The 11882-nt window shown below is 43.0% G+C and overlaps 2 protein-coding genes across 2 annotated transcripts; one reads left to right on the top strand and one right to left on the bottom strand.

Annotated features, from left to right (window-relative positions):
* Positions 1-6635: 6635 nt before the first annotated feature.
* Positions 6636-11060, top strand: LOC120956832 (apoptosis inhibitor 5 homolog). The gene is made up of 9 exons (XM_040378594.2): positions 6636-6888; positions 7000-7161; positions 7234-7386; positions 7454-7627; positions 7696-7899; positions 7978-8178; positions 8250-8446; positions 8584-8779; positions 8870-11060. Exons 1-9 carry the CDS (start codon positions 6808-6810, stop codon positions 9221-9223), a joined length of 1722 nt encoding a protein of 573 aa, XP_040234528.2. The 5' UTR covers positions 6636-6807; the 3' UTR covers positions 9224-11060.
* LOC120956834 (probable DNA-directed RNA polymerases I and III subunit RPAC2) lies at positions 11051-11798 on the bottom strand. Its single transcript, XM_040378595.2, has 3 exons — positions 11677-11798; positions 11504-11604; positions 11051-11438 (listed from the first exon to the last, which is right to left on the bottom strand). The coding sequence occupies exons 1-3, from the start codon at positions 11692-11694 to the stop codon at positions 11240-11242; spliced, it is 318 nt and encodes a 105-aa protein (XP_040234529.1). The 5' UTR covers positions 11695-11798; the 3' UTR covers positions 11051-11239.
* Between the last annotated feature and the right edge of the window lie 84 nt (positions 11799-11882).

The raw sequence follows: 11882 nt of genomic DNA, 5'->3' as shown, positions 1-11882 counted from the left end.
ATTTAATTAAGTCATCTGGCTTCAACGAGCCTACATAACCACACTTAAAACGAATTTCTTATTCCTATCCTGTTAGAAACTAATTAATGCTGGTCAAAAGGTGCAACGTAACATGCTCTTTAATTCTTTAATGTCAATATTAAAATCTACCCTATTGTATAAAACGTTATAGAATCTAACCATCGAGGACAGTTAGTCCTTATAGCCAGTGGCGGATTTTCCTTTAAGCGGACTGAGCGGCCGCGGGGGGCCCCGGCCTGAAGGGGGCCCCGAGCTAAACTTTCATATTTTAGATCACTTTTATAAGCGATTGATTTTTTGTTAATAATGCACACACGAACGGAAAACTAAATCATTCTCAAAGTAGTACATTCTTACAAGTAAGTGTGTGGAATGTGTTGATAACGTTTATAGCAATTAAAAGTTGTTACGAACTTTGGAGATAATTTTTAAAGGCCAAAACAAAATTTTACTTACTTTTGCACTCTTCCATATTAAAAACAATAAATCCTCTCCTGATAATAAGTCATGAAAAAGCTCCTGGGACGATTAATTTATATTTTTTAAGAACTTCCTAAACGATCTCGATTGCAAGGACGAAAATACTACAAATACGCAAGTGCAGGATAATCATTGTCGGACGCTTGAATTTCAGGCACATGTTTTATGCATCTGTGAAACAGGAAGTCACACAAGCTTTGTATAGTGACTTTCACTGCTCATGTACATGAATAAGCAAACAAATGTATTGCAAACTCTGCTCTAAAAATACAAAAGTATAAATAAGTAAAATTCAGATTTTTTGTCAGGTTTTCCAGATATATCTTTATCAAGATATGCCTAGACCTGTACTGAAATTCGGAAAGTCTGGAGTTTTAATAACTACAGTTTATCATTTCATCGTTGATTGATTCATTTCAATATAAAAGACTCTTAGCTTGGAAAAACGATCTAATGCGTACTTGTGTTGAAAAACTACTACAGAGAATGAAATGCTTCTTTACTCTAAACACTAGTAACACTAGTATAGCTAGTATTTAATATAGTTTTGATGTTTGCAATACCGGAAACAACGATGATGCACATCCTAAAAATATGCAAAATATGTTAGCTTGATTACACGAAGACTATAGATGCTATTAAAATAATTAGCTAACTGCCATAAAAAACGACAGAAGAAAATTAATCCCTAACGAAATCAGGATGATATATTTGGTATTCGTAACGAGATATTCATAAAAATGCGATATAATTTTCTGGACTTTTAAGGAAACTAGGGGCCCCAATTCTATCCCCCGCTTAGGGCCCTGAGAAGGATAAATCCGCCTCTGCTTATAGCTGAACACTGTGGAAGAGAAGCCAGCAACTAATAATGGTCTGGGCCTAAGTGGCTTAGAAGGTGCAATGAAATTAATATAATTTAGCAAAGAGAGTGCATTAATGGAATCACAAAGTCACTTATATAAGAAGAGACATTGATAAGTTTCACGTCTATGTTCTAAAGATTCTAGACCAAATAGTGAACACCTAGCTCAATAAGAAGGACAGGAGACACTATGAGACCATGGCGATAAATTAGTATACGTGTAATATTTGAATAGCTCCAATCGTATCTATCCTCTATTGTTGCTCGGGGAACTATATGACACAAGCCTATTCAATAGTAGGACGAACAATAGCGCAGTACAGAGATTGTTAGCTAAATGGGTCTCTGAATTCCTTAGTTTATATGTTTGCAAGCGTTAATTAATCTCAACGCAGAAAAATCAATAATAGAGGATAACCATGGTTAATTATTAGTTTTTTTCATGCTCTTTACCAAATAAATAATTATCCCAAAATAAAAATTCATACATCAATGATTTTTTTAAACGAAAACGGCATGACTGGTTTCCTTAGGCTCTCTTCTATCCTTGTTCCATTCTTATAGAAAAAAAAAACATACATTAGATAAGCAAAACCTCATTCTGCAGCCTAAATTAAAGGGCGCTCTAGCAACATCAAGCTGAAATCCAGTGTAGGTCAATGTGACAAGAATTGAGCATGGATGCATCGCTCCATATTCGTCCATGTTTGTTCGTTCGTTCATATTTTTTTGTGCCTCCCCCAATCCGTCACGTCTAATAACAAGCCGCATCGCCTATACGCGCTGATAGTAGTTAACCTTTGTGTTTGCTCATCGGTTTTGTGTGCCAAGGGCTCTAGGTTTTATTTGCGTACAAAAAGCAACAACCAAGAAGCAGTGTTGCAGTGCCTACGCATGGCTTAGAACCGGGACGCACTACAGTCGCTGCGGCGTATGGTTGAACAAACATGCCGCCTGGTTGGACGGTGCGCAATGGGTTGGTTTGATTTCGGCCGTGCAGTGTACCGGCCGTTGTCACCGTTGTCGTGTGGTGACACCGTCCCAAAGGGGGGTGTTCTGGAAGAAGGATCATAAATTCTCCTTCACAACTGGCTCAAAATCGACAATCATCCCTTGGGAGAGCTTCAACGCGTGACGGTAATGCGCAAGACAGACACACGTACACGCCGAGGTGACTGCGATCGCTCGTCGAGAAGTGGAATTATCAGCATGGTGGGCACTGGGCGGGTGTGCAACACAGTGTGCGCTGCATTTGAAGTGGTGTTTTGATTTTGATGGTTTTATAATCACCTGTCGTGTACCGTCGTCATCGTGACGGATTCTTGGGTGCTTTCTTTGCGTAGGTTTATTGCGCGCTTCGGTGTCGACATGCGCGTCCCTTGCGTGTGCAATTGTAAAGCCCAATGTTCTTGTGCACATTTTGACTGCACAAAAAGAGGATTAGGCGTATGCATTTGAAGAAGCAAGGTGACGTTCGTTTAAGTGGTTTTTTTAATCTACTTGATATAAAGATTGTTTACTTTCTTACCCACCAATCCAATGCGATTCAAACGAGCAAAAAGCGGCAATGCTCACTGCCCACTCTCAGACTGCCTACAACGCCCACAAGACGGCTCCGCAAGTGTAAAAATCAAATTAATCAACAAATACGCGCAATAACCATCGACATTATTCTAATGATTATTGTTTTGATGAGTCTGGCAAATGGTCGAAAACCGGTGCTAATAGCGCGATAATATCTCCGTAGTATCTTCCTCCACTCACTGCTACGCGCACGCGGCACGGCCACCTCATGCACCCGCCTCATTAGACGTATGGCCGGCAATCTACGACTCGAGCCGGTTAGCTTTTCTAGTGCACCGCCCGCCCTCGTCCCACCATTGCTGCTCGCCGCGGTACGATAGTAAATTAATATAGGAATAAAAATAAAGGCATAAAATTTTCGTCCACTTTTTTATATGAATCAAGTCCGCCAGGCAGGTCGGGAGGGGAGAGGACAGGGAGAGCTACATATTAGTGCCCGCAGTTGCGTTTGGGAGAAAACTACGGCCGCGCGATGAAGTTAAGCGGTACGGCGCTGTGAGGGAAATCACTTGTGACTTGGGCGAAGCTCCGCAGGGGTGGAAAGTTATTTGGGTTTTAGGTTGAGAGAGAAAAACTTTCACACAAACCGCACCGTTCACAATTTGGCTAGTGTTTCTTAGTGAAATTGCATGTGGAAAAGGAAAGTTAAGTGCAATCTCGTCGGTTCATTTTCACATCGGCTCGCTTTTCCTCCAGTGTGTGTGTGCCAAAGCCACAAAGAAAAAATATGTTTTTTTAGATTGTGACTAGTTAAGATAATACAGAACGGTCGTTTGTGGTGTTTTGTATTGAATGCGCGGGGTTTCATCACCGCAAGGATGAGAGGGGGATCTTTGTATAACCTAACGGTCTGCGAAGATATCGAGATCGTAAGAATCTGAGTGCGTTCAGTGACTACCAAGCTGGTATAAGTAACAGCAGGATAACACAGTAGAGTTAATGTTTAGCTAATTTTTAGCTCCGTCCCTGGTTGCAGCCTCCCATCCCATCCGACTACCCGATTTCCGACAGGTCTCGCTTCACCTGGTCCAGCCATCGAGTTCGCTGTGCTCCCCTGTGCCTTATGCCGAACTGGGGATCGCTGTAGAATACCTTCTTGGTGGGGAATGACTCCGGCATCCTCATGCCACTTTGATTGCAATTTTTGGGTTTAATAATAACAAAAAAGTGCCGAAAAAGTACGTAAGAGCAGCTATAATGACGAGTTATATCAGCTATACAACGATTTCACTACAGTTCCGTGTCAAAATATCCATGCCATCTGTATGACACCGGACGACCTACAAGGACTAAGGAGAAGTAGTATCACCGACACTATAAGACTTCCATATGCCAAAATGTAACTAGCCATACGTGTACATTAAAATTGATGGTAGAATTAATGGCATTTCGCATGATTTTCTCCACCATCAGAACGATACAAGTACCTAATTTAATTACCTATAAAATGTAATGAAGTAGGGTATTCTTCTTCTTCTATTTGACGTAATGTCCAATGCGGACATGCCGGCCTATACAGGCTTTAGAGACTTAATTCATTACCACGCAGCCGGATAATCAATCCTTGCTACGGGGGGACGGTCCATTCTAGGCTTAAACCCATGACGGGCATGTTATTGAGTCGTTTGAGTTGACATCTGTACCACGGGACCGCCCCTATATCAGGGTGTTACGCTCGTAATTATTGATTCATTTCTGATTGTGGCAAACTTTGTAAATTCGCGAAGTACGCGATTACCTTACACTGGAAACCGGGTACGCACTGCGTGTAAAGCGAAATAAATATGCGAAACTAATACTAACACGCGACACTCACGTATACGTACACTTTTGTACTATTTATCCTCGGAAAGGATACATTAACACCCTACAATTGTGGGGGGCTTCCGGGGGTAAAAAAGGCAATGAATTTGAATAAACCAAACCATTCGGATTTTGCAATTAAGAGAAGCGCCTTCGCCTTTTGCTCGAGCGGGTTTGATTCACAAGGCTGCATCCTTTGCGTGGCCCACAGATCCGTTCGCCGTCGCTACACAAAGTTTAAAGGCCAATAATCAATTTGTTCTAAAATATTCAGAGAAAAAGGACAACACAATTGAAGTTGCAATCACTAATCGCTACTGAGCACTGCGCATTTGGAAGATTAAAACGACTGGAGGCGCTACGCGGTCACAAGAATGTAGGCCTTTCTGAAGTGTCGAGCGTGAAGTTGTATGGTAAATTATAAACTAGAGAAGGATTGAGAATCAATTTTACGCGTGAGTGGGTGGTGGATTTCCTCAAAACCTCGTGGCTCCACACGGCCGTTTAATTTGCGTAGTACTTCATTCGCCCCTGGCCCTGCGCATTTCAAGGGCCTCGAAAAAAGGAACCAATACCCGCTCTTCATTGAATGAACTATCTTTCTCTGGTTGAGAATCCTTCCAACAACCTTCCATTGGACAATTTAACAAAGCATACTTTCGTGTGATCACTAAGAGCCTTCGTTCGGCTTAATCCGACACTGCTTCTGCTCTGACAGCCATCTTGAAAATGGATCAGCTGTCCCGTAACGCTCGTTGTAACGCTCATTATTTTAAAATACTGCTTATTTTTACCTTAAAAAAAAGATTTTGTTATAGTTAATTTCCATTCAAAGTAAATTAAAAAGGATATAGTTTTTGACAAAAAAACATAAATAATAAACTAATAAAATAATGAAATTTATTTATTTTGCGTTAACTGCGTGACTTTAATTTGTCCAAAGAAGAGATTGTTGTTGAAACTATGAATAAGAGATTGTTACATTTCTAATACAGCTAAGTTGCGGAGTTGGAAAAATGGCGTAGAAGTGCATATTATTAAAGTTTATTTAAATCTAAGAATCATGTGATATAAAATTGAGCATTGGGAATAATGTGATGATAATTCCAGATCGGATCGGTAGGTAAAAGAACATATAGAACCATTGGGAATACTCCCAAAGAATCGATCGATTGTAGACTACTCCAACAGTTCCAACGGCTCAGTATAGTTCAGGATAGTTCGACTGTTTCGGATAATTGCAACAATTCTGAACAATTTTAACACTTCTAACAGTTCATACAATTCCAACGGTTGCCGAAAATTCAATGATTATGAAGAATCTGAACTATTATAAACGATTACGAACGACTCCAGACGATTCCGCACGATTCGAACGGATCCAGCAGGTGACGGTCAATTCTGGACGTTCAAAACAACGATTACAATGGTGTCTGATGTTTCCTGATGTTTTTGAACGATTTTAAACATTTTAATCCGTATGAACCCGATGGTTCCCGACGATTCCGAACGATTCCAAACGAATCCGAATGATTTCGGACGATTCCGATTCTTAAGTGGCGAAACGAGAACCTGTCTAGTCGGAAACAAAATGGAACCATGGCTGCGCTGCCCAGAACCCATCCCTAGGGTTATGTCCATTCTGCGACAGCAAGCAATCGACAATTCTTCTTGCTTTCGCATATAACATTCCAAAAATCTTTATTAACCGCTTTTTTAAATTGCATTTTCGAAAACGTTGTTCAACTCGGAAACTGTGTGCACCAGTGGGCGAACATTCTAACCAAATGGTCAAAATATACCAAACTCTTCAAGTACTGTGATGTAAACGCTCGTCACGAACTATGGGATTCTATCGACATGATAATTTTGACCACTTGTCAATCCCAACATCAAACCAACACGCACACACTCACGTTTGCCTACACATTACAGAAATTTGCTTTCAACTTCATACCAGTGAATATTTGTGCGTTTTTCCGAGTTTTTACTGATATTTTCAGTAAAGTTTGGTGAATTCTTCATACGACAGAGGCAGCAAAAGCGACCGCACCATGGATAACACCGGTGATCGAATAGAAAAGTTGTACAAAAACTATGAAATCTTGAGTGACGCCAAGGAGAAGATCGGCGAGGTTGGTTGTGCTTCCGTCATTTTTTTTTCACCCGCTCTGCTAATGGTGCCGGGAAAAGGTTGTTTACACTTGTGGTTAAATCGGTTTGATTGTTGTGTTTTTTTGCCTCAGCACGAAGCGGAATACAAGGAAATTTTGGATGCGGTAAAGGGCTCCGCGAAGGAGAAGCGTCTCGCGTCCCAGTTCATTGGGAAGTTCTTCAAGCATTTTCCCGGGCTGGCTGAGCTTGCCATCGAGAGTCAGCTAGACCTGTGCGAGGATGAGGACACGCAGGTAAGAAATGTTCAGCGAAATCGTAACCAAATTCGGAGGAGCATTTTAACATTTCGACTCGGGATTTTACAGATCAGACGCCAGGCAATCAAGGATCTGCCACAGCTATGCCGTGAAACGACCGAGCATACGCCAAGAATCGGCGACATTTTGGCCCAATTGCTCATTACCGAAGACTCGACCGAGCTGCTGCAGGTGCATCAGTCGCTGCTAACCTTAGCAAAGGTATGGGAATGACTGTTTTTGGTAGAAATATTGTTAATTTTGACGATATTTTTCGACCCTATTTCAGTTCGATGCGGTTGGAACGCTTACTGGCATTTTCAGCCAGATCGTGGGCGGCGACGAGACGACGCGATTCCGCAGCTTCCAGTTTATTAACAACAAAATCATGAAACTTGAACCCCAAATACTGACGAAGGCGGTGGAAGATTTTATCATTGCTGAAGTTAAAAAGATAACACTGGTAAGTCGCTTATCGGGTGGAAGTGTGGCTAATGAATTGATAATGACCTTTTTTCTTCTTTCCTTTAGGACGTAAGCTCGGACGAATTTCATCTGTGCATGTCCATCCTGAACCAAACGAAGCTCAGCAAGACGCTTCCCGGACACGTGGAGCTGGTCACGCTCGCCGCCGAACAGGCGGACCTGGAAAGCGATCCCGGTGTGCTGGCATCCGACGATGAAACGGTCGAACGGTTCATCCAGTGTGCGACCGAAGCCATGCCATACTTTTCGGTAAGCTAGCTGGAAGTAAAACGTCTAAAGTTCAATAATTACAATCAATGTTTTCCACGCATCCACGTTCTACACTAGTCCCAGGTGGAATCGACCCAGTTCGTAAAGTTCATGTGCGAGAAGTTTCTGCGACCGAGCGTATGGAGCCTGATCGGTGCCGCGGATGAGCAGCACCAGACACAGCTGCGCCTGCTGAAGGTGTTTGCGGAGATGTCGGGCTTCTGTGGGACGCTGGAGAAACCCGCCGAAAAGGTGGAAGCTATTTATGAAGTTTTACTGGTACGCAAACAAAACACAAGCATTTACCGAGTTGCCAATAAACGCTTGTTTCGTGTTTTTGTACGTTTCAGGAATACATGCCACTGCCGCCGCTCGATGCCGACCTAAATGAGACACCATCGTTCCAGTTTTCGCATGCCGAATGTCTGCTGTACGCACTGCACACGCTCGGCAAACAGGCGGTCGATTTTCTAACCTTCCCCGAGAATCCGGCCAAGCTGAAGGACTTCCGATCGCGTCTGCAATATTTGGCGCGTGGTACACAGGGGTGAGTGTGGTCGTGTTACCTAGTAGAGCGACCTTCAACTACTAATCCCTGACAGTGCTATCATCCAAAGGAGATTATTGAATGTTCAATAGAATCATTTTGCATTAACTTCTTACCATCTTCCCTGCGTGTTTCAGATACATCAAGAAGCTCCAGGAAGCCGTCAAGGGCAAAACGGCGGAGGAAATGAAATCGGAAGAGAATCAAATCAAAGTGACCGCCCTGAAGACCACCTCCAACATCAGCACTTTGATTCGCGATCTGTTCCATTCGCCGCCAAGCTTCAAATCGGTCGTACAGCTGTCCTGGGTTATCCCGAAAGGCAAGAAAGCGGTAAGAAACGTTCCTGTGCACCTTTTACCAATGTGAACATTTCAATAATAACCTTTTTAACCATCTCTCTCTCCCTTGTCCACCGTCCAGCAACAACAAAACCAACAGCCGAAACAGAAGCAGGAGGAATCGGCCAAGGCCGGCAACAAACGCCACGCTCCGATCACGTTCGATGGCAATGGTAAAGCGGCCGGCGATACGAAAGGCCCCAAGCAGGGCAAACCGAGCCCCGGGTCGCAGAAAATGTACACCCCACCGTCGGGTAAATATTCTGGCAAATTGCACCGGAATGGCGGCGGCGGTGGCGGTGGTGGTGGTGGTGGTGGCCGACGCCCCAGTGGTGGCGGCGGCGGTGGCGGCAATTTCCGCCGTGGCAGCTATGGTGGAAACGGAGGCGTCGGTGGTGGTGGTGGCCGCAACAATGGAGGAAAAAGGAAGTATTAAATCGTGACACAGTGTATGGTTGTATCGAAAAAATAGGGGCGCAAAAGCACAGAGTACGCGCAATTTCAATCCCCACCCCTCACCCCCTTTTTATCCCTTAATCGTAATGAGATGTACTGGTATTTAACAATTTAGCGTCTAACCATGATCATCTTCTAGATAGGCATTCCTTTGCTTAGGGAATGAGGCTAGAGGCCAGTAGCATGGTAAAGATAGACGATTTATCACGCTGTTTGGTGGGTAAATACTTTAGGATGTGAGAATAGTTTAGGACAACGAAGACGGGGGATAATGGAGCATTTTCTTCGATTATTTTTTCAATCATAAGTTAACTTTGGTGACCTTATTCGCATTATGGCAGTTGTGCAATATTTTACACTGCTTTTATTGATTTGATGTACCATGCTACCAGTTAACATCATACTTTAATTTTAATGTATCACTTTCATTAACACTAACTAAGCACAACTGTCCTTTCGAACGCGTTGTTCGTACACCTTATTGGAGTCCCTTCGTTGGAACGCAAGGGTGGAATGCTCTGTACAAATACCAAAAGGACACGCGAAATGGACTCAGCAGCAGCAGCAGCAGAAGCAGACAGACAGACGACACGGTAAACCCGAAAAAAGAAAGCAATAATCAACGTCCAATTCGCCCAGCAACTCACCAAATGTGGCAGAGAAATGTACTTCAATCATCGCTGTATCACGACGGGGAGCTCATCCACTACTGCTACTATCACCAGCTGTGTGTGTTTGTGTCCTTATCTCCCTTCTTCATCTCCCTTCTAATTGGTAGTATCTCAGGGCTTATATAGGGTCTTTTTCAGTGCACCAAATCCATTCTCATCCCTCTATCCTAACTAACTTGTGCTCTCGCTTTTGCCTCCTTGTTTTTGTTGCTACAAATCATTACTGTACACGATTTTCGACACATCATCCAACACACACTCACCATCGATGATAATCAACCGACCAAGCCGGCCGACCACCACCCACCCTGTCGCAGGAAGCAATTCTCTTTCAGCGTGTAAGTGTCTCTAGCCGATCCTGGAGCGTGGAGTGGAGGAGGTGTTGTTTAGCCGGTGTTGGTAATTAAAGTTGGCATTGGGTTGTGCGAAGAGATCTCCGAGTGATCCCCTTTCTCTATATAGCTCCGTGAGTACTTGTTCTTCCTACTTTGCACAGACAAACACAACACTCACATCCACCTTTTACTGTTGTCTATGGCAACCCGCTTGGTGGATGGTTTTCACTACGATGGTATTACCACCGTCATTATCCTAGAGATAGGAGATTATTTTTCTAATAATTTCATATGAATTTTGTTTTCGCTGGTGGTGGGAAAAATGATTCAATTTTCCATTTACCCCCCTATGAAGTATGTAGTGACGGCACAACATGGTTTTAAAAATGTTCGTACACCGATTTGGGTAGAACGTGCGTGTGCGTGTGTGAATTAAATGGATAATTTGTACGTTGAGCTGCATTCGTTGCTTGATATTATTGCAGTTGCATTTTGTTTTACTGATTATTGCGATGGTACTGTGAAGCTTAATTTCACGGATTCGCACAAACATTTACTATCGAACGAATGTGTGTTTATTTTATTTTATTTTTTCCTCTAATACTAAGGGGACTGTGTTTTGCGTAATTGTAGTTGAACATTTCACGATATATTTGAGCGCAATGAGTCTTAAAGCGACCCGACAAATGTGTTGCGCATTATAACTGAGCTAAATGCTAAACTATCGATCTTACAATTTGAAAATACAGTACAACCCCCTCCGCCAGTTCGACGTTCTCGTGAATAAACAACACTTCGTGGTATGAATAAACCTTTTTTTGTTACATGGTTTTTATTAAATCCGAAACAAAGCAACCGGGAAGATTGCCCTGGTGCTATATTTTAATGTAAAATATGTAATAAACAGATATAAATGTTCCACTTTGCTCGCGTAATCATCAATTCGCTTCCTCCGCTAAAGATACCCGCTAAAAAGTCAACCAGTAGAGACTATTTCGACTCCTTTTCGTGATACTTCGCCACTGCAGCCTCGAAAGTGTCTATCGTATGGTCGCACACCCGCTCCAGATCTTCAAGCCCACGCCGCAGCACATCGATTGCACGAACACTTTTGGCGGCCTGTATCCGGAAGTGCATCTTGTTCTCGGCCGGATGCGGGACGGTGTAGCCACAAAAGTTCACATCAGGGCTGGAAAGGAAATTTAAAATGACACTTTACTGCTACTAAAGCGGCCAATGCCGGACAGTACTTACTACTTGCAGATGATGCTTTTCAGAACATTGCCCAGCGTGTGGCCCTCGTCCTCGAACACGAATGTGCGCGAACTTTCGCCGGAGTTTTCATCGCCGGTGAGCTAGTGGAAATGGTGGAAAGCAGGGACATTTGTTAATGCTGTTTAAAGAAATGGCGATGTCCGTGTTCTTACTTCTGCTAATTTCGGCATGGTAGGTTAGAACAGTTAGAAATGAAAGGCAAATCAAAAGGCGAATCACGCCGGCTCTGGTAGGACCACGCTGTTTTGTTGTTTGTTGTGGAACTGTCTACCGCTGCAGATGTAAACATCGCACAAAGGGCGATTCGAAGGAGAATGTAATGACGTTTAATTTTTTAAAATTTAGTTTTTTGTACATT

Source organism: Anopheles coluzzii, chromosome 3 (assembly GCF_943734685.1).
Source record: "Anopheles coluzzii chromosome 3, AcolN3, whole genome shotgun sequence".
Lineage (NCBI taxonomy): Eukaryota > Metazoa > Arthropoda > Insecta > Diptera > Culicidae > Anopheles > Anopheles coluzzii.
This window is presented reverse-complemented; position numbering and strand designations above follow the sequence as displayed.

Excerpts from the sequence above, each read along its gene's own strand:
- LOC120956834 (XM_040378595.2), bottom strand. Across the intron at positions 11,439-11,503 it reads AAAAGCATCATCTGCAAGTA|CCCTGATGTGAACTTTTGTG; the intron begins GTAAGTACTGTC and ends TTTCCTTTCCAG.
- LOC120956832 (XM_040378594.2), top strand. The coding sequence starts at position 6,808 with ATGGATAACACCGGTGATCGAATAGAAAAGTTGTACAAAAACTATGAA. Across the intron at positions 7,162-7,233 it reads GCGAGGATGAGGACACGCAG|ATCAGACGCCAGGCAATCAA; the intron begins GTAAGAAATGTT and ends GGGATTTTACAG. Across the intron at positions 8,179-8,249 it reads CTATTTATGAAGTTTTACTG|GAATACATGCCACTGCCGCC; the intron begins GTACGCAAACAA and ends TGTACGTTTCAG.